This window comes from Trichosurus vulpecula, chromosome 2 (assembly GCF_011100635.1).
Source record: "Trichosurus vulpecula isolate mTriVul1 chromosome 2, mTriVul1.pri, whole genome shotgun sequence".
In the NCBI taxonomy this organism is placed as follows: domain Eukaryota; kingdom Metazoa; phylum Chordata; class Mammalia; order Diprotodontia; family Phalangeridae; genus Trichosurus; species Trichosurus vulpecula.
In genome coordinates, this window is record NC_050574.1 from 339,157,636 (window position 1) to 339,184,047 (window position 26,412).

General features: G+C 40.1%; 1 protein-coding gene across 1 annotated transcript in view; it reads right to left on the minus strand.

Annotated features, from left to right (window-relative positions):
* Positions 1-807: 807 nt before the first annotated feature.
* The window catches only part of ARHGAP31 (Rho GTPase activating protein 31), a 176,843-nt gene continuing 151,238 nt past the window's right edge, over positions 808-26,412 (minus strand). Inside the window, exons 9-12 of the mRNA XM_036743963.1 lie at positions 16,848-16,910; positions 13,239-13,802; positions 10,207-10,505; positions 808-8,864 (exon numbers count right to left, since the gene is read on the minus strand). Coding sequence (XP_036599858.1) covers positions 6,366-8,864; positions 10,207-10,505; positions 13,239-13,802; positions 16,848-16,910 — 3,425 coding nt within the window. The 3' untranslated portion in view covers positions 808-6,365. The remainder of the gene's footprint in view (positions 8,865-10,206; positions 10,506-13,238; positions 13,803-16,847; positions 16,911-26,412) is intronic.

Here is a 26,412-nt window from a genome sequence, read left to right on the forward strand (position 1 = left end):
TCCATGTTAATGCAGTTTCTTCAACTTTTTCAATCCAGAAATTTGATCTGAGAGGCAGTACATAGTGCTGTTGTAATGTAAAGTCCCAGCCCTGTGTTACCTGTCAATGCCACTCCTTGACCTCCATTTTTTTTTTTTAAATTAGGTGTCCCTATCTCAGCCAGGCTGGAAGTGCTACAGCCATTCATGCACCTTGATTGGTATGGGAACTTTGACCTGCTCAATTTCCAACCTGGGCCAGTTCTCCCCTTTTAAGCCAGGCCTGGTGACCCCTCACTTCCGGGGGTTCATCTTACTAGTGGCAGACTTATTGCAGACACCCAATTGGCTTAGCCTACTGCGGCTCAGAACTATCGAGCTTGTGATCTTTCAGCTTCAAGCCTCCCCAGTAGCAGAGATAGCAAGCATGCACAATCAAGCCCAGCCCTTCTACCTCTGCTCTAAACAATGGACCTGAAACTGGGTCCAAAACTAAGTATGATTTAGTGCAGAGTGAGAGGTGACTTCTTCCTGACTACCACTAACTAGCTTTGTGATCTTGAGCAAGCCACTTCTCCTGAGTCTGTTTCCTATCTGTAAAATGGGGATGGGGGAGTAGGAATTAGACTTAAATGATCTCTAGGAACCTTTCTGTTCTAATACTCTGTGATCCAGTGCCAATAAATACAGTGCCATACCAACATTATCCCAATGTCAACTCCAGCATAAAACTCCAGTGGCCAACGCTACCCCATTTCCAAACCTCATCCCAAACCCAGAAGTTATCCTAAGCAAAGCCTGAGCAATCCAAAATCATGACCCTGTAAATGCATGGAGGATACTCCTTTATTCTATCATTGACATGATCAAGTTCTAACGAGCATCCCAATGTCTCCTCATGTTCATTTTCCCAGCACAAACACTATATTTTAAAATATTTATTAGTATAAATTTTGGAGGCATAACAATTATCTTTAATTATACATTATATGTTTCTCTGTATATGTTTAATGTAATATTTATTCATACATTTTATTTTAAATCAGAAAAAATATTTTGATTATACCTTGGAAAACAGGTTTGTGGATTTCAGCACACAACTGAAATCCTGTGGCTTTCAAATACAAACCTTTGGAAAAGTGCTTCACCTTGCAAAATCATAAATGAGGAAGTACTATGGTGCTAAATTACTGCAAAGCCTTGTAACTCATCCAATAACACACATTCCAATAATATGGTGGTTCTTTCTATACTTACCCTTCTTCACTTTATTAGAAGAGTTAACCCTCACTCACATTTCCCTTCTTACTATCAAGAAATACTGACTGTTGTGTGCTTGATGCACTGGGATGATCTCCAATTATGTGCTTTCTGAAATGGTAGAGCTCCCAGCTAATCATTCCTCATCCCTAGACTGTCACTTCCATGTTTAGACAGTTGTTCACTTCCTTCTCTGTCCCTTAGTTGCTTAAATTGGGTTGTATTGGGTTGGGTGAGGGCTACTTATTGTTCTTTCTCAGTCAAAAGATTGGTCTGCCTCATTTCTCCTCTGACCCTTAACGTATCTGGAATTACCCTTCTGGGAACACATCACCCCAAGCTTCAAGGCATCATTTGAGAGACTAGGCCATAATATAGTACGTGACTCTCATCCAGCTAGGTTGAGTCATACATCTAATCAAGATCTTCCATCCCAATTCCAGACATGTAAATCTGGTGTTCAGTAGTGTCCCTTCATGTAGGAGACTCCCAAGACACATGAAGACATTCCCTGTTCCCTACCATCCCTCCCCCTTTACCCATTTTGGCCAAGCTCTTCTGATTCTGACATATAAGAAACAATAGAAATAAATACAATTATCTAACTTGTTAGAACCTAAAATCTGCCATTGAAGAATATCACATGTGAATTTGTCCATTTTCAGATAAGAAGGTAGGATCCGGAGATAGAACCAATTAGAGTCATTTAAAACCATTTGAACCTTAGTTCTGACTTGAAATATGTAAAACAAATACCTGCCTAACTAGTAGTTCGTTCATCAAATCCATCAAAGCAAAACACTGAAAGTTGGAATATTGCCCAAACATCTCCTGCAAAGTATTCCTGGTTTTATTTATTTAATATAAACCTTAAAGGGATCATCCAAGACATGTATGATTAGAAAAGGAGGTGAAGTGGACATTGGAACAAGTGTGAGAGATTACAAAAAGACAGTCTCAGTGTTGGCACTGGTACCAATAGAATGTTAAGAGGTTCTCAGCACATTGGATAGACCCTTTTATGGAGTGTTTCCTCCATTATCTGGAGAAAATGGAAAAAATCCTGCAGGATGAGAAGGCACAGATGGTTATCTGATCTGTTGACACTTCATTTGGTATTGAATGTTCTCAAAATGGTACTCCAACTTAGGGAACCACATAGCCTTTGGAAAATACCTATCTGTAAATGGGTAGGCATAGAAAGTAATATTACGTAAGCAACATTGGCCTCTCGATTCCAGTTTCTGTATTCAGTGTTTCTAGTTCATAAAAGCTCTGCATTAATTGCCAGTCTTTTTTGTTCATAATATGGAGTTACATAAGAAATCAATAAATCTTTTTTCATAACTATTGATGAAACTGTGAGAATATTTCGCACGTAGTAGGCCCTTAATGTTTACTGTTGTTGCTGCAGGTTGATGCTTGGATCTTTAATGTTCTTAGCAATATTTTTGACTCAGACTTCACTATAACTTAGATCAGCCTTCCTTCCTATTCAAATGAATCAAACTTAAAGTCAAAATTTCCATTTCCATCTGAATTCTGCAGATAGATACCTGGAATCTAGTTTATTTTGGCAGTAGGGATCATCAAGTTTTGGCCTACTGTGGCCATTCTGTGACTAAATTCAACTGTTCCTCTACTTATGGCATATGTTTGAATGGGATAAAATTTGTATCAGTTGACTTCAGATGATTTGGGGAATTCCCCAAGGAACTGGTATTACCATTTTCTCTAGCATGAGATCAGACCTGTAATGCTGTAGTGTCTTCCTACAATAGCCACACTGTGAAATGGCCCAGCATCATAACTTCCCCAGTCACAGATGGCCAGCCCTGACTTGCTTCTACTCTCAGAGGATCTAAATTTCAGTGCATGAACTAAATGAACGAATGGAAAAACCCAAGGTATTTTTCCTCACTGGACAATGACATCAGATGGGTCACTTTTTACTCACTGGTTTCAATGCGTTACAGTAAGCCTTGGAGGGGTTTGCTTTACCATTTACAAATATTGAAAGGATTTCTTTAGTACCAGACCTGCATATAAAGCAGTGCCTGAGAAAATCTTTGTGAAGTTTAAGGTCTATTTCTCCAGGAATCAAATAGAAGACTAGAGAGGGTAACACTCTTTTTTGGCAATCATTCATAGAAAACAACTAATAGAATAAATTTCTCAAATTCTAGCAGAGGCATTCTGAGGAAAAGTCAGCACGCAAAGCCTGTAGGATTTGACTGGCTTGGGAAGGACCGTGGAGAGAAGAAAGAAAATCCCTATCTGTCCCTAGACAAATTCCAATGTATATTTTGAGAACTTCCGCTTAGGCTCTTAAAGATGCTTCTTTAAATATAGCGATAGAATCTAAAGTCAAACTGAAGACGTGTGTATGTGCATAAATACATCTATATGTATGGTGTGCATGCATATACACACATATATGAAATCAAACACTGAGCACTGAAAATTTAGTCACTTATTAATAGGCAAACAAATGGCTTTTCAGTCTAACAGCAAAATAACAGAAATATACTCTAGTGTGTTACAATTGAGAATTCAAAATATCTATAATATATTTTAAATATCCCTTTGCTGAGCTCCAAGGTTTCCTGACAATGAAGCAAAATGCTGATGCTTTCATCATTCATGTTCTAATTGTGCTCTAACATGTAGTTCACATGGGAGAGCTTATGGCAGAATGGTCCATACCAAAGAGCAGTTGATGAGAGCCTAGGAATTGAGTCGTGTCTCATAAACTAATTTTTTTTAAGGGTGCAAATATATCTTTGGCGCAGGAAACTACTCCAACACTTGAAATTCTTGGACATCAAATTCATAATCTCGCTCCAATTATTTTTAATTAATTTAACTCCAGAATAACATTATATGCCAGTCAAACTCATTCCTACAGGTCAATCTTTAAGGAAATCCTCTTGCCTTACTGCCTAAATATCTGCCTGCTTTGTTGTGCTCATCCACCATTTTTATTGCCTCTGCTAAGAATGCATCAGAACCAGCCAAAGGTCATCACCCTCTTTGTTCAACCTGTCTCAACAACCCTGATATGTAGGACTCTCTCCCAAACCAACTGACTCAATACTTCCTACACGGTGGCTATATTAGCAAGGCAATAATCACAATATAGATGATAATATATTTTGCAATACAGAATCACATAGGCATATTGACAATTATCATCTATATTGTGATTATTGCCTTGCTAATACAGTGGCCTGTCAGATAACTCTGACCAAGATACCAGTCCAGAAAAAAAATCATGTTTATTTTTCTGGTTAATGGGGGGAAAAGTGAAAGCTCTAGTCTTGGGTTCTCTCACTTGCTAGCTGTAGGACCTTATGCAAATCACTTTGTCTCTTTGGGCCTTGCTTCTCACCCGTAAGATGAGAGGCTTGGACTAGGTGACTTCTAACGTCCCTTCTCGTGTTAACATTTTTGAATTTATAAATGAATGAAGCGGAATGCTATCGAGCCAGGGTAGGGCAGCATCTCTGCCTAATTCTCCTTAGGTGGATGAACCTGGGCAAGAATATCAGCTTTAGCCAGGATTTGACCTGAAAAGAGGATGGTGAGGGCAGAGAGATGACAGAGGCTGCTGGCAAAAGCATCACCAATATGGTCGCATCTCCATTTGACCTTTAAACAGGAAAGTTTCCTTTTGGGGGGCAGTGGAGTGAGTGAACTGATATATAGATTTCTTTTGTCTTACGTGGGATTGAAGCTGGAGTGCTTTTTTCAAAAACCTAACTCCAGATCATGCCCGGATTGTTTTGTTCCATCCAATAACGAAGGAGGAATTGTTGGGGCCAGAGGAGTGTCAGGCTGGATTCTTCCTTAAGTAGGCAGAGAAAGTGTTCTAAGGAGCGTGTATGGGCAGGAGGATGAATGGAGAGAGAAGCACTCTTTCAAATCTATCCATGAGAACTGAGAAGGCAGGGACAAAGGAGGTGATTTGTTGGCTACAATTAAAATATATCTTCTACAGGGGTGGCTCTTACCTTGGGATAAATTGGGAGGGGGGCTCATTAGCCACAGTCTCCCTTCTCCATCTTCCCCCCAAGAATCAGCCCTTTCAGAAGGGAGGAGGGGATAAGGAAGACTCTGTCTTCACTAGCTAAAAGGTACTGACACCATCCCAGATTTTCTATGCAGGCAGTTTACACATTATAACATATTCTTTCACTCTGACATGTGAAAGAAGATCTGGAGGGAAGCAAAATAGCTCCAATTTAACACTGCAGTGCCCCCAAATAAAAAGGGCATCCATTGTTATCATAGCCCTCAATGTCTTTCTCTGAGTTACTGGGTATGTAAATGAGAAAGGCTGGCAAATTCACACACTGCTAAGTACAAATGAGAAAAAGTCTCTTTTTAATTGGTGTCAATCGCAGGATTTGTTATTGCGTGTTTTTATTTTCTACGCTGTACTTTTAGCCAGTAGCACCAGCTTGGTGGCATGCACAGATATGGGACCACCGAGGAAAAAGTGTATTTGTTAATCCGCCTGCCTGAATTTCTAAGGGCACAGGAGGTTTATATTTCCAAATCTACTTTCTTTTCTGATAGTAGAATTTTATAAAGCATATTAGAAAAAGGTACTAAAGAAGCATGAGCTTTAAAAAGCATTAAATAATATGAAGGAAAACAAGAAACCAGAAACCTCAGAAACAATGTCTTCTAATACAAGAAAAAGCTTTTTCTTGTTGCAAAGAATATTATTATGGCCAACTCTCAATAGTATTAGATAAAGATAGCATGGATGAATAAATGCAATTCACAGATAATTTCCAAATTGCATTTTAGCCATCTCTCTCACTGAACATGTTTCCCCTTGAGCTACTAACAAGCAAGAAAATGGACTGATCTGAATTTCATCTCTTTGTTCTTCCACTGAGCACCCCAATCCTGTTGGTAAATTTTAATGAGTACCTGAATGGCCTCAAGATTGCCAGTAGAATGGCTAAAAAATGGAAACAAAAGGCCTGGGAAATCCCAAAGCTGGCTAATTTTCCCCTGGAATAAAAGAGTTGGCCATAAAATAATACCCAGGCAAGTAGTCTTTTAAGACAGAGTAAAAGGTTCCAAGTGAAGGAGTGGTAGGTAAGCTGATGTCATTCTATTTGCCTCCCACTTCTTCCATCCAGAATCACTGACCTCCTCTGGGGTTGGTAAAAGCAACTGGTTGAGGTCTCTAGTCTCTGGCCATTCTTAGGGATAGTCATTTTGTTCCTAAGTGTGACTCCTTCTGGGGTCACCCACGTGTTCTCAGCCAGCTCACCACAAATGAGACCAGAAGAAATGGTTTGGGTGGGGCTTCTGATAGGGGAAAGTAAGACCCTGGAGTCTGAAGAGGAAGATGGATGATCCATGATAGGGAAGGGAGGGCTAAACAAGATTAGGCTTTGAGGTCTTCCCGGTCTTGACCTGTGGAAAGGTTTGGAAACCCCAGATGACCGCTCAATTTTTGAAGAAAGGGGATTGTCTCCAGATGGTTCTGTTTCTGACGTACGTTTTCTGCAGGGTACTGAAGCATCCTGGGAGGAGAGGAGGCAAGACACACATGGATCTGGAGAAAGGGTGTGGTCATCAGACACAAAAGATGTGGAGTCCATCTGGATGGAATCATTGTTCCCCTTTCCTTCTTGGTTTGTGTTCTCCTCTCTAGGTCTCCCCAAGGAAGGAGATGAGTCATCCCTAGCAGATTTTGGAGGTGTCCCACCAGTTGGGCTGGCCTCTGCTTTGGCCTGCTCTACAGGGGGAAGTCCATCTCCCCCTGTGTTCTGAGCCTGGAGTGGCTGTGGAATCTGAGTGTACTGAATCTTAGGTGGTATGACAGGCACAGCCCGGGCCTGGCACATTTTGACCATGAAGGAAGTTCTCACTGCTGACACACTCACAGGGGCAGAATTACGGCGGCCTGTTAAGGCATGAGTGACCATATCTAGATCCTGGGGACCACAGTGAACTCTCCAGGGGTCTGCTTTACTGTGAGGTGAGGTCATACAGATGGGTGACCATGAGTAGTTGGGATCTTTCCTTTTAGCTTCTCCTTGGTCATACAGCTGGCTTCCAGGTGAACTAAGCGAAATCACATTCTCAAACCTAAAGAACTCATTTACGAGAGGTACACAGTCCAGGTTGAGGGAAGAGGGTCTGTTCTTCCCTTTAGGAGGCACACAGTCGTTATTCTTTAGCTGTAACTTGGGGGAAGGAAGCAACTCACCTTTTGTAACAAGAGGCATTCCAGGGCTGGCCTTGTCCTGAACTCCAGATGGACTATTTTCCCTAACATTATCTGATCCTAAGCCACAGCTGCCTTGTGGATTCATGGGCATTGAAGGGTCTGATTGGAGGTTTTCTTCATCCACTTTTGTTTCTTTGTCTGTAAAGCAGACAGGACTAGTTCTTACTGTTTTGGATTGTATGTCTGTCCCTGAATTCATGCCAATGGCATCTCCCGTTCCCTCTGGCTCTGAGAGCTCTTTGGAATGTCTTGGTGCCTTCTTTTCCCATTCTCCTTTTTCTCTGTTGGGTGGCAGCAGCTGTAAAGGGTCAAAAGCCATTAAAGACCCCAAACTGACACAGCTACTTGATGAAGGGAATGGATAAGTCCACTGGTTTCTCATGGTAGTTTCACTGTCTAGGGAATGACTCTGAACAAAACTGGGTCTATGAGGGAGCCTCTTCTCTCTTTGATTTTGCAGGAGGAGTTCTTGTGGGCGGGTTTCCTGAATATCTTTCAGTGTTGGGGAATGAAGAGGGCTTGTGACCCATTGATGGTCCTCCCAGGGCTCTACCATTTCTAAACTCTGTGGTGCAATGTCAGTGGAGGTGTCTTCTTCATCATAGTCAAAAGTTTCCTGCATTAGACTGGCTCTATCCCTTTCTCTATGTGGCAGGGTCCCAAATTCCCTTAGTGAGTCTTCTCCCCCTGAAGCCAATTTCTCTCTGTTCTCCTTGGGACTTTCCTTTTCCCTCTGTTCTGGGACAACTTCTTCTCTCTGGTAGAAGCTGCTGGGGTCACTAGGACTATCTAGAACCCGAGTCTGGTCTGAATGAGGATTTGTTCCCATAGCCTCTGAAGTTTCTTCTCTCTCAGGGCTATTTGTCATAGAGTCTTCTTTCTGAAGAGCTTGCTCTAGAGATGGGGGAGGTGAAAGTAGATTCCCTGAGCTCCCCATTAGGAGACTATCCTGTGGAGAAGCACAGTCGAGTGGAACCATTTCCAGCATGGGAGTCCTTGCAGAGTCCCCCTGCCTATTCTGCTCAGACAACAGCTTGGTTGCCTGTTCAGTCCTCTGGTGGTTGCGGAGCTGTTCTGGGTCTCCTTGGGTACCAGTCATGGGGACAGCAGCACTCTCTGGAGGTGGGGCCTGAATGGTTTTATCTGTACTCTCTTCCATGGTGACTGCACACAGGCTGGAGTCATCAGAGAAGCCCCTTGCCCAAGGAGAAAGGGTGGTCTTTGAACTTGAAATAAGAATTGGTTGGCTTGTGCTGATCTTTGGGGCAGGTGATGGGATGGCTGGGAGCTCTTCCTCGGACTCAATGATTTTCAGCTCTTGCTGAATCTCAGGCCACATCAAGGCACTTGAAGAGTCATCTTCATCCTGAAATATATCACAAATTCCTTTATCTTACTAGCAGGGTTTTTTTTTTTCCAGTTCTGATATTCATGCATTTGCTCATTCATTCGTTCAGCAAATATTTATTGTGCCCTTACTATATGTAAGACACTTGCTAGATACTGGGGGTACAAAGACAAAATGAAGTAGTTCTTGTCCTCAAGGAGCATAAATTATACAGGAAATTCACCAGGGCTTTCTACTGGGGGTCAGGGAAACTGAAGTGATAGCTAATTTGTGAACATTCTGATGCCAAGTACATCCCTAGGTTCCTCCAAATAAATGCCTTCACTAGTAAATGGATGATGAATTTATAAACATATCTCACTTAAGTATAACTTATACCAAATAAGACCGTAAAAGCCAGAGTTTGGAATTCTAATTGCCTGAGGCTTTGACTTATTTTACTAGTCTATCACTCTCCTGTCTTCCCCTGTAATGTGGTCAAGATTCTAGTTTTCCCCTCTTTCTATCTCTTACTATACTCCACAAACATCAAAGCCCAAAGGCTCATGTAGAATTGGGGAAATCTAGTAAGGGTTTGGGAAAGTTTTCAATTTTTAAAAAATTTCCCTACCTCAAATCTTAGCCTACTTCTATTGAAAAATAGTTCAGTGTAAAACTTTTGAAAGCCTGTGTTTCCCTCATTGTTGCTCAGTCATTTTCAGTAGTGTCAGACTTTTTGTGATCCCATTGGGGGTTTTCTTGGCAAAGTTACTGGAGTGGTTTGCTATTCCACCTAGCTACCCTCTGTGTTTCCCAGCATCTCTCAAATGCTCCTTCTAAATGGCTTCTGTCATTCATGAAACACATACTACATACTGCAATATATGTTAGTTATTTGGGCTCATAGATACTTTGGAGGAAAGAACTCTTGGTAGAGTGAAAAGACTTGTTGGAATGGAGACAGGAGATCTGGGTTGGTGGGGTTTTTTTTTTAAAGTTCTGGCTGTGCCACTGAATAACTGTGTATTTTGAGGCAAGTCACTTTGACCCTTCTGGGCCTCAGTTTTATAATTTGTAAAAATGAGGAGGTTGGACCATGTGATTTCCATGCTCTCTTCTTGCCCTAGCTATTAAAATTTTTCTAATTTCCTTATTTGTTTTTCATAATCTTAACTGGCTTTTTTGTTTTGATCTTAAATACCAAATAAAGGGTACAGTTCGTATGTGAAAAATTCAACGTGTAACTGCAATGCTGTTCTGATTGTCTGGGATCTCTTCTAGCTGTGAAGGAGAGATTTTCAACTGGAACAAGAAGACTTTAGAAAATGGGGCAGGGGGAGGAGGGTTCTCCAAGTTAGACTAGCCACTGCTGCCACCTTACCATTTCTGAAAGGAACGTAGCATCTTCTTTTTTATCCCTGGAGCTCTCCTGCTGAGCACTGAGCTCGCTCTGGTGGCTTCCATTGATCTTTGTGGTTCCCTCTGAATCCTGTCTTGTCTCTAGTGTGGTTGAAAATGGCAAGCTTGCTGAGATGGTAGAGATTTCTTTCTCTCCAGGGTGGCTACTTGGCTCTGGGGAGTGATTACAGCTGCATTCCACTGTCCTCTCCTTTTCAGGTATTGGTTTGAAATCTTCCAGAGATTCAGACTTTATGGTTCTTAATTTCTGAGGTGCAGAAGCTATGGTAGAAATAGAAATGAGTGATTAGTTAACTCGGTGATTAAATAACTTGGATTCTTTCCCAAAAAGCTCATGGTACAGGGATTGCTGAGAGAATAGCTCTCTGATCTATGTGAATTGAGAGTTATCTCCAGTGTTTTCACTTTGTCTCTTGTGCCCAATTTGTGGTCCCCTTAAAATATCTATGGTTGAATAGTCAATCTCTGCCCATCTCTTTTCTTTTTCTTTTTCTGGAGGGGGGAAGGCAAGGCAATTGGGGTTAAGTGACTTGCCCAACATCATACAGCTAGTAAGTGTGTCAAATGTCTGAGATCGGGTTCGAACTCAGGTCCTCCTGACTCCAGGGCCGGTGCTCTACTCACTGCGCCACCTAGTTGCCCCTCATCTCTTTTCTTAAGACCCACTCTCAGAACCTTCAATGATGTTAGACATTCGGATAGTGACAGCGACTTGTCTCCTAGAGTGGTCTGACACAATTTTGTCCGCTAACTGATTAACCTTTGCACCCTGACAGCTTCCCAGCTTTAGAGAACTCATAACTCAGGGAAAAGGGGCAAAAATAGGTTTCTCACATATGAGCCAAGGAAAATATTCCAAGATACTCCGGAACCTCATTTTATGAAATAAATGTGTCCAGAAAACTTTCATGTAAAACTATTGTGCTTAGTAAACAGGAGACATATGTATCTTAGTCTAGTTCTGAATCCCAAGCAACAGAAATACAGCCATGCTAACCTATAATCTAACTGCAGGGGTTAATAATAACATAAAAACCACCTGGGGAATACACACACACACACACATGCACACGATACAAGTTGCTGTCCATCTCATTTTGATTCTAGGAACTGAAACTCCACGTGCGACTTCAGTGCAGGAAATGGGCTCAGAATGAGAGACAATTCAGAATGACCCTAGGCAGCGAAGGGTTATGTGGTTTCATGTTAAGGTAGACAAAAATATTGGCTGGGGAGGGGAGGTACTCAGGTACTGGACTCAGGAATTTAGTCATTCTGTTTCTACTTATATGTGCCCATTCTCTCTCTGTATCTGTGAACATGTCATTATCCCTCCAGTAGACTGTAAGCTCCCTGAAGGCAAGGACTGTTTGATTTTTGTTTGTAGACAGCACTCAGCACTGGAAGAGAGCAGGCACTTGATGAATGTTTTAAAAAAAATTGTAAGGAGTTTGACTAGGGCAGAGGCCTGGTTTAATCAAAATATAACAAGATAAAGCTGTATATAATGGATGGGATCAAATGGTCATTAGTTGTGGGCAATCACTAAATCTTTTCATGCATCATTTTCCTCATTTGCAAAATAGAGATGATAATACTTGCACTCCCTTCTGGGGTGTACTGGTAAACATTTAACAACCAGATTATTCGTATTGAATTTGCCTAAAGCCATATGGCCTCAGTAGTTCTCATGCTGGGAACTCTGGGGTGGAGAAATGTCACTCTTCCTCCATGGATTCTATAGATTCTACACTCAAACAGGAAGCAGCCTTGAATCAGTCTAATAGAAGTGTTTAAGATCTGAAAGTGTCCTTACAGACTATCTAGTGCAGGGATGAGGAACCTGTAGTCGCGAGGCCACATGTAGCCCTCTAGGTGCTCAAGTGTGGCCCACCTCTGATTTCTAGTCCAGCCTCCCCATTGTTATTATAATGACATTGATTGTGAAGGGGGAAATTTTGGGAGCTCTTAATACCACCAGTTTTTCTGTTCATGCTCAGTAACTCAATGATACCTTACCATTGGGTTTTTGCAGAATTCTGTTTCCTTCTCTCACATAAGAAATCTAAGATGGAGTGGATGAGAATTTTAAGCTGGAGTCCTTGAGTGACATAGTAGCTAGAAAGCTAGCCTCGAAGCCAGGAAAACTGGATTCGGATCACATAGCAAAATGAGGATGACAATAATAAATGTACTACCTACAGGGGTATAATGGCCAATGTCTAACAATCAGCTCCTACACACACACACACACACACACACACACACAATACACTTGCAAGTTTAATCTGCACTATTCACATTTTCTCCATCAATTTCTTAAGACTAGAAATCAGTGAAGCCCATTTATCAAGCCAAAACCAAGTGGTTGTGTGATCTTGGGCAAATCTCTTAACTTCTCAGGGCTTAGGCAGCTGTCTAAGATAAGAAGTTGCAAAGAAGGTCCTGCCCTGCATCGGAAAAGGTAGTTTCCTCACCTAGGATTTCTCAATACCAATACAATTCTGCATCTGGTCCCTATCCTTGGCAATATCATTTAATACTTTTCCCTTTGCAAGTACTTTCAGGTATGGCCATTGCCTTCCATAAAAAGTGAACTTTTGAGTTTAAGATACCTTCTAGAATGAGCCCAGAAATGTATAGTCAGGTTTGCAAAACAGGAAAGGATAAATGTTTTTATCCCTACAGAACCTGCCTCCAAAGGCTTCTAGGAAACAAGCATCACCTAATAGTTTCTATTCCTGGCCTTGCTACTGTTTTCCAATTATGGCTCTCCCAGAAGTATCCAATATAGCTCAGGTGTTCTTGTCCCTATACTACTGCAACTGCTTCCAAAAAAAGTGGAGGAATAGGGGGCTTTCTAAAAAGGTGACCCTTCTCCCTTCCCCCAATGCCAACTGACATAAAGGGAATCTGGCCATGCTTTTAGGGATAGCATTGGAAATAGAAGAGAATGGTTATCAAAACCAATAAATACCTTCCATGAAATTTTACCTGCAGAAACGTCAGCTACAGGTGTCTTCTCCTCCTCAAACCCAGGCCAACCCCCACCCTCAGCCCCCTGGAGAGAAGATTCTTCTAGGCTAGAGAGTGACTGCATTTCTTTAGGAGGTGTTCTGCAAGGGGTGCTGTTGGTACTGATAACTGCTGATACCCGAAGGGGTACCGAGACCGCAAATGGCTCTGAGATGTTGAGAGCCTTCCGCTGGTGACGAGGTGAGGATTCCATCTGGAAGAGGCTGCTGGTGAAGACTGATTTGCTGGAGCTATCATTTGAAGTGTAGAACATGGCAAGCATCTTCGGGGATGCCTGGTCATTCTCTGGATCTTCCACGGCTCGAAATACTTTCAGCTGCTCTGGTGGTGGGCGGGCTTGGGGAGCCTTGCCACCCACAACTGAGCCCCCCTCGGCTCCCACTGGGCCTCCTTCCTGGCCCCATTCAGCTTCTTGCTTGCTAAGGTCACAAGAGCTGCCAGTACTTGTCTGTAGTTTCATCGCTGGGATGAAAAATCCTCCAGTGGTGACAGTCCGATTGAAATGTCCTTTGGTTTCCTTCCCTGGGGAAGTCAGAGCAAACACAGGGACAGTTTTGTGACACCAAAAGCACACAAAAGTTCCTATTCATCCAAATAATGCATGCCTATTATTCAGGCAGAATACACCAGACCGTATCTACCTGTTAATAAACACCCATGCCAGCTGTAAGGAAAGAAATCATGTATGGACTGACAACAGAATTCTGAGATGGATGTTGTCATGTAACAGGGTTTACCCGAATTAAAAAGAGTAAAAGACAGTAAAAGAGACAGTAAGACAGTAAAACAACAGTAAAACAGTTATGGCCCGTCAGGAAGAAGCAACCAAATTTGATGATAAAGTACCAGTCAAACTGGTCAAATACTGGCTGACCATCATTCAGTTTCCTTGTCTATGCATAGTCATAAAGGATAATGCCATTTTCTACTCTAAGAGGGATTTTTAGAAGAAGCCAGCTGTTAGTGTGGGGGAGGGTGGGAAGGATACAAGGAAGTGAGTGATTTCTTATTCAAGAAAACAGTAAAACCAGAAGGGAATATAAAAGCCTCCTATGATTGGTGAGGCAGCCTGCTGGGCACAGAGAAATCAACAAGACCCAGGTTCCAATTCTGCCACTGATAAGCACAGGCTGTGAGCCTGGTAAAATTATGTAACCCCTCAGGGCCCCAGGCAACTCTCTAAGAATACAAGTTCCAGGGCAAAAAATTATTGGGAAAATAGGACTAATTGTGGGGTAAGAGGACATGAGTTCAGATACGGCCTCTGATGATGGCATTGGGTAAATCACCTAACCTCTCTAAAAAGAAGCTGAAATAGATCATCTCTGATGTCCCTTCCATGATCTGCATTGATAGAGGGAATTTCTTCTTTGGGAGTTCTCTGCAAAAATGAAGTTATGGGTTTGGATCTACCAAAAAATTCATGAAGAGAGAGAGAGAGAAAGGGTCAGGGATTTTGAGGCTTCAAAAGGTGAACAGGGATGCCAGATTTGAGTCCTTCTTTCCTTTCCTCCCTCTCTCAACTACAAATTTGAGCAAACCCAACCCTGGAGTACACAGCAGACAGGGAGGGAGCATAGAAATGAGAGCTGGAACTTGACTGGCTCAGTGACCAGAAAGGGAAAAGATCCCCATAAGGGGAGTGGTCTGGCAGCTCTGGTTGCTGCCACAGGGAATTTTGAAGCATAAAACTTGGAGAGCTGAAATGGAGTGTCCCCAGGGGCTTTTCAAACCCAGTCTAGAGAGTTGAGTGTAGAGAGGAGTGCTAGACCTAAAAGCTGAGTCACTGGATATGATTTTTTCTTAAAAAAAAAAAAATTCAAAAGGATTATCTTCTACTTTTGCATCTGCGTTCTTTGTATGCCTTCCCAGTTAATATTCCTTCATAAAAGCTAAGAGACATTAAAATTGGCTGTTAAACTTATTAAAAATAAATTAATTAAAATTAAGAAAAAACAATCAAAAAGATTATCTTCTTTAGTCTTCCTGAAAGGATGTTTAATAAGGACATAGAAGAATTCAGCAAAGCATTGGAAGACTTAAATAAATTGATTAGAAGGAAAAAAACGTAGAACCATGATAATAGTATATCTAATGACTACAATAATGGAAAAAAGCAAAAGTGAAAAGGTACTGAATGCTTTGTAACTATAACTTTCTCTATTTGCCTGAATTCCTGCCCATCCTTTAAAGCCTCCTTTGTCAAGCCTTCTCTAATCCCCCTTCTCCTGTAGTCGCTAACAACCTTGCCTCTCAGAAGTCACAAAGCATTCTATTTTTCAAATCTCTCTACCATTTGTCAGGTGATAAGATGCATTATAGTTTGTCATTTCCCCAGATTAGATTTTAGGCTCCATAAGCACATGGACTGTGTCTCATTTAAACTTTGTACATAGTACCTAATGTAGTGCTCACCAGACAGCAGATATTTAAAAAAAATTATAAATGAATAAATGGGATGGATGAATGAATATACACTTTTTTTTGCTTCTCATTATACATTACTGATTCCTATTCCTTCCCCCCCCAAAGTTTCCCACCTCAACCCCATAACCTATAAGTAGAATCAAACTAAACAAATCAACATATTGTTCATGTCTGAAACTCTATGTCTTATTCTATAGAAGTCCATGACCCAAAAGGATTCCATTTTTCCATGCCACTCATATTAGGATCTCTTTGAACCAAGCTCATGCATGATGGAAAAGATCATTGCTCTCTAGCTATGTGTGAGGGATTGGTAAAAGTTAGAGAAAGTTAGGTTTCCACAGAAGAGTTAATTAAGTTCCACAGAATAATTAATGAAGGGTCAGCTTGAACAAAGAAGGGAATAAAAATTAACCAGGATGACGGTCCCCAGCTAATCAGAATAAAGTTTGTGATTTTGCAGAAACCACAGATTCAGGAGGTTATTCAGGATGTTAGGAAAACTGGTCTAAATCGGCCAGAGAATGGTCAGGGTTGAAGAGAAAACTGGGTCAAATGGCTACCATGCATGCTTAGTTGGCTAACTGAATATTACCTTACACACCCACAGGGAGGAGTTTTCTGCCATTTTTGAACATGGGATGTATGTTGGGGGGGGGGAACATACCAAGGAATTGCATGTGGGGGGCATGTACGGAAGATTGTAACCCAGAAGAGAGTGGACCAATCTGTTCTCTGAAGCTGATGGTGCATCAATCTATGTCAGGCTAACAGAATAAAGTTGGTCTCACTCCTGTATTCCCCACTCCCTCTTCCTAAAGAAGTGTGGAGTCCGCTTCTGGCCAGGAACATCTGCCAATTCCTTTGGATTCCTCAATAATAATAAATTGCCTTTGATACCTGAATTTCAGTGTCAAGCGTATTTCTAACATATGTTAGGCTTAATGACCTTAGTTCTTAGGGGACATGTCATAGAGCTCTTCCGAAAGGGCAGGCTACTCTGTGGGCCTCATCCTACTGCCCCTTTATACTTAATATAGAGCAGATCTGATTGGGCAAGAAACAGAGGGTTGAAAGTGTATGAATGCATCAACCAACAGCTCAAAACAGCCGATTCAGATATCCATTATTAAGTCTCACCTTCCACTGGCAGAGAACAAAGGGAGTCCATGCTTTTGGCAGGTCGGATGGTGGCTTTTTCTACTAAAAAAAAAAAAAAAGCAAACACCAGTTATTAAAAAACGTAACAATATCATTAAAGAACTAGTATCCTAGAAGAAATAATCAGATTACAAATATGTAGTAAAAAAAATTTCATGCCTTTTCCATGTAGTATTGAAAATTTACCAGCCCAGAAAACTTAATCAATAGCCAATTACTGATGTTTCTCAATGGAGCCTCCTTTTATTTCATAATTATTCCCCCATTGTTAAAGTTCACATATTTTATTTATAGAAGACACTATCAGGTTGTCACTGCTTACTCTTATTTACATACATTCCTAGCAAGATTGGTGATGCTGTCTCCAAACCTACAGGAATTAAATTTCAGGGATGGGGAATGGGCTTTGTTTGGTAAACTCAGAGACAACAATGAGAAATGACAGTTGACAGTGAAGCTGCAGAAAAACTGTTTTTAAAAAGATGCAAAGATAACTAGAAGGTACCTCAGCCTGAATCAATTTGTCCTGAATACTTCAGCATATCCTGAGGCAATCTTTGTTTTAAATCACAATACACAAATTGACATTCATAATAATACAGATTAATCCAAAAAAAAAAGGACTAAATTATTTTAAATATGCCCTTGAACCAGGGAAGTAAGTAATCTGTTTTAGAACATTTTCCATTTGAATTAATTAAAATAAATTTTGGTGCTTAAATAAGATGTATATCCTTAGATATCTGGAAGGCACATACCCCAAGGATTCCAAATAGCCTAGGTTTGTTTTTCTTATTTTTTTTCCATTTGTATTATATCTTTTGTTTTTCCATGATTTTCAAATCTATTCCCCCTCTTCCTTTACCCAGAAAGCTATCTCTCAAAGGCAGTGGTTTTCAAACTTTTTGGTCTTAGGATACTCCCTTCACACTCTTAAAAGTCATTGAGGATTTCACAAAGAGCTCTTATTTATGTGAACTATATCTCTCAACATTTACCATATTGGAAATGAAAATGTCATGGCATTATTACAAAAATAATTTTGACCTCAAGAACCCCCCTGAAAGGGTGGGGCTGCCTGTATCACACTTCGAGAACTGCCACTTCAAGGTTTCATCCAGGGCTAGATTTATGATCCCATGATCCTTTAAACAAAAAATTAAAAAAGAAGGAATTTTTTAAAAAAGGCAATTCAGTCCAAGATGGGGGCTGGAAAGCAGGGATTTGCATGAGCTCCCCCCCAGGTCCCTCCAAAAACTGATAAAAATGGCTCTGAACAAATTCTAGAACTGCAGAACCCATGGAATAGTAAAGGGAAGCAGGGCTCCAGCCCAGGACAGCCTGGATGGTCACTGGGTAAGGTCTATCGTGCATGGGGCTGGGAGAGGAAAGGAGCAGAGCCCAGCATGGGCTGCACCCAGACCAACCAGACTGGGAGCTGGGTGGAACAGGCCCTAGCGCCCTGAATCAGTGAGCTGTGGCAGTTACCAGACTTCTCAACCCACAAACACCAAAGACAACAGAGAAGTTTAGTGGGAAAAGCTCCTGGGACAGAGTGAAAGGAGTTCCTGCTTGGCCACCACCCCAGGGGCAGCGGGGGTGGTGCAGCTACAGAACTACAGCTGCAGTTGCTTCCAGCCCCAGGCCCACCTGGTGGGAGAAATTAAGTGGGGGATCAGAGCAGGAGTGCAGAGCCTGCTTAAGGTATGAGTCCAGTCTGAGTTGGCGGTTCTTGAGGGAGGAGAAGCGCTGGTGTGGCAGAGCTAGCTGTATAGAAATATCTCTGAAAACAATAGCACATCCCCTCAAGCTTGAAACAAAGTAGTCACTACTCTACAAGCAGTCATACCCCGATGAAAAACTCAGGGGTCAAGTAGTTGGCTGGGAACATGGCCAGGCAGTGAAAATGGACTCAGATTCAGTGTCAGACTTTGGAATCTTTCTTTGGTGACAAAGAAGACCAAAACATACAGCCAGAAGAAGTCAACAAAGTCAAAGAGCCTACATCAAAAGCCTCCAAGAAAAACATGAACTGGTCTCAGGCCATGGAAGAGCTCAAAAAGGATTTGGAAAAGCAAGTAAGAGAAGTAGAGGAAAAATTGGGAAGAGAAATGAGACTGATGCGAGAAAACCATGAAAAACAAGTCAATGACTTGCTAAAGGAGACCCAAAAAAATACTGAAGAAAATAACACCTTAAAAAATAGACTAACTCAAATGGCAAAAGAGCTCCAAAAAGCCAATGAGAAGAAGAATGCCTTGAAAGGCAGAATTAGCCAAATGGAAAAGGAGGTCCAAAAGACCTCCTTAAATACTACCTTAAATACTGAAGAAAATACTACCTTAAAAATTAGAATGGAGCAAGTGGAAGCTAGTGACTTTATGAGAAATCAATATATTATAAAACAGAACCAAAGGAATGAAAAAATGGAAGACAATGTGAAATAATCTCATTGGAAAAACCACTGACCTGGAAAATAGATCCAGGAGAGATAATTTAAAAATTATTGGACTGCCTGAAAGCCATGATCAAAAAAAGAGCCTAGATATCATCTTTCAAGAAATTATCAAGGAGAACTGCCCTGATATTCTAGAGCCAGAGGGTAATACAGAAGATCGCCTCCTCAAAAAGATCCCAAAAAGAAAACTCCTAGGAATATTGTTGCCAAATTCCAGAGCTCCCAGATCGAGAAAATATTGCAAGCAGCCAGAAAGAAGCCGTTTGAGTATCATGGAAACACAATCAGAATAATACAAGATCTAGCAGCTTGTACATTAAGGGATTGAAGGGCTTGGAATATGATATCCCAGAGGTCAATGGAGCTAGGGTTAAAACCAAGAATCACCTACCCAACAAAACGGAGTATCATGCTCCAAGGCAAAATATGGATTTTCAACAAAATAGAGGACTTTCAAGCTTTCTCAGTGAAAAGACCAAAGCTGAATAGAAAATTTGACTTTCAAACACAAGAATCAAGAGAAGGATGAAAAGGTAAAGAAGAAAGAGAAATCACAAGGGATTTACTAAAGTTGAACTGTTTGGTTTACATTCCTACATGGAAAGATGATGTGTATAATTCATGAGACCTCAGTATTAGGGTAGCTGAAGGGAATATACATATATAGAAAGACAGAGGGCATAGGGTGTGTTGAATATGAAGGGATGATATCTAAAAAAATAAAATCAAATTGAGGGATGAGAGAGGAATATATTGAGGAGGGAGAAAGGGAGAGATAGAATGGAATGAATTATCTCACAAAGAAGTGGCAAGAAATAGCAGTTCTGTTGGGAGGAAAGAGGGGGCAAGTGAAAGGGAATGAGTGAATTTTGCTCTCATCAGATTTGACCTGAGGATGGAATAGCATACACACTCAATTGGGTATCTTACCCCACAGGAAAAAAGGAGCAAGGAGATAAAAAAAGGGAGGATGATAGAAAGGAGGGCAGATAGGGGGTGGAGGTAATCAAAAGCAAACACTTTTGAAAATGGACAGGGTCAGGGGAGAAAATTGGATAAAGGGGGATAGGATAGGAAGGAGCAAAATATAGTTAGTCTTTCACAACATGAGTATTGTGGAAGGGTTTTGCATAATGATACATGTGTGGCCTATGTTGAATTGCTTGCCTTCTTAGGGAGGGTGGGTGGGGAGGGAAAAGGTGAGAGAATTTTGAACTCAAAGTTTTAAAAGATGTTCAAAAAAAAAAGTATGCAACTAGGAAACAAGATATACAGGCAACGGGGCATAAATATCTATCTTTCCCTACAAGAAAGTAAGGGAAAAGCGGATGGTGGGGAGTGGGGTGATAGAAGGGAGGGCTGACTGGGGAATGGGACAATCAGAATATACGCCATCTTGGAGTGGTGGAGAGGGTAGAAATGGAGAGAAAATTTGTAATTTAAACTCTTGTGAAAATTAATGCTGAAAACTAAAAATATTAAATAAATAAATAATGATTTAAATTCAAACACAAAAAATAAAAATAAAAAGGTAATTCGGCAAAACTAGTCAGCATTTGCTGAATTTGATGGCATATGCATTCTTTCCACATGGGACTTCTCTTTAAACAACTAATAGCACTGAAATGGTATGAAAGTAAGATCTTAGAGCAGTTTAAACAATTACTACCACCATCTGTCCCTGTCACTTTTGTACCTACCTTGCCTGGTCTAGCGTTTCAGCTTTCAAAGTGTATTTGCATATATCATGGAACTTGAACCTTAAAAACCATCATAAGGTAATAATAATAACAATGATAACTATTATTATCATAGCTGATGTCTGTGGAGCACTTTAAGTTTTACTAAATGCTTTAGAAACATTATTTCTTAAAACTCCTTCACATAGGTACTATAGACTTTACTATTCTCATTTTACAGAATCTCAGAACAAAGTAAGAAGTTAAGTGACTTTCTTAAGTCACATAGCTAACAACAACTGAAGGGGCAGGGAACAGAGCCCACATCTTCAGATTCCTGGTCCAATGTACCTCTCACCATACTAAACTACAGGTAGAATGTGGTTATATTTTAAAGTATCTTAATATCATGTGCCATCAGAAAACATGACTACCTAAGCTCTTATAGATCCAATTATCTTGTAATGTTAAAAAAAAAGGGAAAAGGTGATATAGGCAAACTTATGAAGATTGTATGAGACAAAGACAACAAATTAGTTTTTACAAATCTCTCATTTGACAGGATACAAGTGAAACAAGGCTTTTATCTTCTAAATAGCTTGAGATCTGGCTAAGTCAAATCATCTCGAAAGCATCTGTAGTTGGCTGGGGAGAAGGACATCAAGTAGATGTCAAATAGATGAAATCTATTCATCAAATAGATAAATTCATCATTATCTATTTAATCAAATAGATGAAACAAATTTGCCAGCCTTTCTAGCATAATCTATTCTCTGCATGGCTATAATCAAACCACTCCAAGTGGAAACTATCCTATCACTGTTTCAGATACTAGGTGAGGCAGTGGAAACTGCACTTAATTTTGAGGAATGTGGAACAGAGGGATGAATGTTGCCAAATCCACACACACAAACATTTATAATGGAGGCAAGACAGACTTAAAATTATTTAAGGATTAATTTTCAAGATAGGCCAGAGAGGAGGAAGATCCTGAAAGAATAGAAAAGATCTTAGATAGTATTATTACAACAGAAAGATGCTTATGAACAAATCAGCAAATACCAATGCGTATTTCTATTTTCACATCACTATACAATGTTTATGAGACTCTTCTATTTATAAACATATGCGTGTATAAAACTGTGTATGCCCTTTGATCCAGCAATATGAACTAATAGGGCTATACCCCAAAGAGATCTAAAAAAGGGAAAAGAATCTACTTGTGAAAAAAAAATATTTATAGTAGCTCTTTTTGTGGTGCAAAGAATTGGAAATTGAGAGAATGACCATCAATGGGGGAATGGCTGAACAAATTGTGGTATATGAATGTAATGGAATACTATTGTGCAGTAAGAAATGATGAGCAGGAGGATTTCAGAAAAACCTGGGAAGACTTACATGAACCGATGCTGAGTGAAGTGAGCAGAACCAGGAGAACATTGTACATAGTAACAGCAACTATTAATGACTTAGCTATTCTTAGCAAGACAAGATATAAGACAATTCCAAAGGACTCATGATGAAAAATGCTATCCACATCCAGAGGAAAAAGTGAAGGAGTCTGAATGCAGACTGAAGCATAGTATTTTCCCAGTTTTTTGTCTGTGTTTTTCTTTTGGTCTGTTTCTTCTTTCACAACATGACTACTATGGAAATATGTTTTGCATGGTTGTGCGTATATAACCTACCTCAAATTGCTTGCCATCTCATGAAGGGGGGAGTTGAGGGAGGGAGGAATAATATTTGGATCTCAAAATTTAAAAAAATGAATGTTAAAAATCTGTCTTTACATGTAATTGGAAACAATAAAATAGTATTTTTAAAAAAGACATCTCCCAGATGAGAAAGAATGGTTAGATCCATGAGAAAATGGTGCATGACACTCTGCATGGAGCCAGAGTGAAGCATATCTTTCTGACAAGTCACATAGCCTTGAGGGATTTTCCTGTAGTTTGTTCTTGTTGCTTTGACATTTCAGTATTCAGAAAAGCTTATAACTGAATATTTTACTGAATTCCATTTTCCAGATAATTTGTAAAAGCTTTAAATAATGTCATTTCAAGATCTAATCGCAGGGAAAACTCACAGATAACTACCTGTATAGGTCTATGCCTATACAGTGTAAGGTAGGGGTGTGTGTGTGTGTGTGTGTGTGTGTGCGCGCATGCATGTGTTTGTATATGAGAGAGAAAGATGGAGAGAGAGTGTGAGAGAGAGAGACTGGGTCAGTCTCTGTATTTCACCCAGGCTGAAGTGCAGTGTTCATTCACCAGCCCAATTCCACTGTTGATCAACACAGAACCTTTAACCCTTCACTTCCACAGGATCACCACATTGAAGGTAGACTTAGTATAGGCTCTCAATTGGTTTTTGTCCTACTCTAGCTCAGAAGTCCTAAACTCAGGCAATCCACCAGCTTCAGCATCTTCAAGAGTAGGAATTAGTACTACTGTCACTCATGAAAAACAAGTCAACAACTTGCTAAAGGAGACCCAAAAAAATACTGAAGAAAATAACACTAGACTAACCCAAATGTCAAAAGAGCTCCAAAAAGTCAATGAGGAGAAGAATGCCTTAAAAGGCAGAACTAGCAAAATGGAAAAGGAGGTCCAAAAGACCACTGAAGAAAATACTACCTTAAAAATTAGAATGGAGCAAGTGGAAGCTAGTAACTTTATGAGAAATCAAGAAACTGTAAAACAGAACCAAAAGAATGAAAAAATGGAAGACAATGTTGAAATATTTCATTGGAAAAACCATTGACCTGGAGAATAGATCCAGGAGAGATAATTTAAAAATTATTGGACTGCCTGAAAGCCATGATCAAAAAAAGAGCCTAGACATCATCTTTCAAGAAATTATCAAGGAAAACTACCCTGATATTCTAGAACCAGAGGGTAAAATAGAATTTGAAAGAATCCACAGATGGCCTTCTCAAAAAGATCCCAAAAAGAAAACTCCTAGGAATATTGTCACCAAATTCCAGAGCTCCCAGGTCAAGGAGAAAATATTGCAAGCAGCCAGAAAGAAATAATTTGATTATTGTGAAAACACAATCAGGATAACACAAGATCTAGCAGCTTCTACATTAAGGGACTGAAGGGCTTGGAATATGATATCCCCGAGGTCAAAGGAGCTAAGATTAAAACAAAGAATCACCTACCCAGAAAAACTGACTATAATACTCCAAGGTAAAATATGGATTTTCAACAAAATAGAGGACTTTCAAGCTTTCTCAATGAAAAGACCAGAACTTAATAGAAAATTTGACTTTCAAACACAAGAATCAAGAGAAGCATGAAAAGGTAAACAGGAAAGAGAAATCATAAGGGACTTACTAAAGTTGAACTGTTTTGTTTACATTCCTACATGGAAAGATGATGTTTATAATTCATGAGACCTTTCTCAGTATTAGGGTAGTTGAAGGGAACATACATATATATAGACAGAGGGCACAGGGTGAGTTGAATATGAAGGGATGATGTTTAAAAAAACTTAAGGGGTGGGAGAGGAATGTATTGGGAGAAGGAAAAAGGGAGAGATAGAATGGAGTAAATTATCTCACAAAAAAGTGGCAAGAAAAAGCAGTTATAATGGAAGAGAAGAGGGGGCAGGTGAAAGGGAATGAGTGAATTTTGCTCTCATCGGATTTGACTTAAGGAGGGAATAACATACACACTCAGTCGGGTCTCTTACCCTACAGGAAAGTAGGGGTGAAGGTGATAAGGCGGGGGGGGGATGATAGAAGGGAGAGCAGATAGGGGGAGGAGGTAATCAAAAGCAAACATTTTTGAAAAGGGACAGGGTCAAGGGAGAAAATTGAATAAAGGGGGACAGGATAGGATAGAAGGCAATATAGTTAGTATAGTTAGTCTTTCACAACATGACTATTATGGAAGTGTTTTGCATAATGATACATGTGTGGCCTATGTTGAATTGCTTGCCTTCTCAAGGAGGGTGGGTGGTGATGTAAGAAAGGAGAGAATTTGGGACTCAAAGTTCTAAAAGCAAATGTTCAAAAAAAAGTTGTTTTTACATGCAACTGGGAAATAAGATATACAGGCAATGGGGTACAGAAATCTATCTTGCCCTACAAGAAAGTAAGGGGAAAAGGGATAAGGGGCAGGGGGAGTGGGGTGACAGAAGGGAGAGCAGACTGGGGAAAGGTGCAACCAGAATATATGCCATCTTGGGGTGGTGGGGAGGGTAGAAATGGGGTGAAAATTTGTAACTCAAAACCTTGTGGAAATCAATGTTGAAAATATTAAATAATTAAAAAATAAATTAAGAATCATCTACCCAGCAAAATTGAATTTAATCTTTCAGGGGGAAAATGGGCATTTGATGAAATAGAAGACTTTCAAGCATTCCTAATTAAAAGACCAGAGCTGAATAAAAAATTTAACTCCAAATACAAGACTCAGGGGAAACATAAAAAGGTAAAAAAGAAACAAGAAAGGGAAAATATAAGAAATTCAACAAGGTTAAACTGTTTATATTTCTATATGACAAGACAACATTTCTAACTCTTAAGAACTTTATTACTATAAAAACAATTAGAAGGAGTATATATAGACAGAGAGTGTGGATATAAGGTGACTTTGATGGGACGATACCTCCAAAAACAAAATAAAGGAGTGAGGAAGAAAATTTCACTGGAAGAAAGAGAGGGGAGATGGAAGGGGATAAATTATGCCACATAAAAGAGGTATGAAAGAACTATTATAATGGAGGGGAAGATGACGGGGTGGCAGGCAAAACTTAAAACTTACTGTCATCAAAATTGACTCAAAGAGGTAATAACATACACACTCAGTTGGATACAAAAATCTATCTTACCCTATAAAGAAGTAAAAAGGGATGAGGATAATAGAAGGGGTAAGGGAAGGCTGATAAAGAGGGTATATTGAGAAAGGCAGTGATGAGAAGTAAAACACTTGAGAGGAGGGAAAGGGTTGGGGGGTAAGAGAGAGGGAAGTAAATAAGAAAAAATAGCATGGAGAGAAATATACATTTAGGTATCATAACTATGAATGTGAATGAAATGAACTCACCCATAAAATGGAAGCAGATAGCAGAATGGATTAAAAAGCAAAATCCTACAATATGTTGTTTACAAGACATACATTTGACAGGGTAAAGGTAAGGGGCTAGAGCAGAACTTATTATGCTTCAACTGAAGCAAAGAAAGACAGAGTAGCAATCATGATCTCAGACAAAGCAAAACCTAAAATAGATCTAATTAAAAGAGATAAGGAAGGAAATTATATCTTGCTGAAAGGTACCAGAGACTATGAAGTCATACCAGTACTAAACATATATGCACCAAATGGTATAGCACCTAAACTTTTGAAGTTGAATGAGTTACAGGAGGAAATAGATAATAAAACTATACTAGTGGCGGACC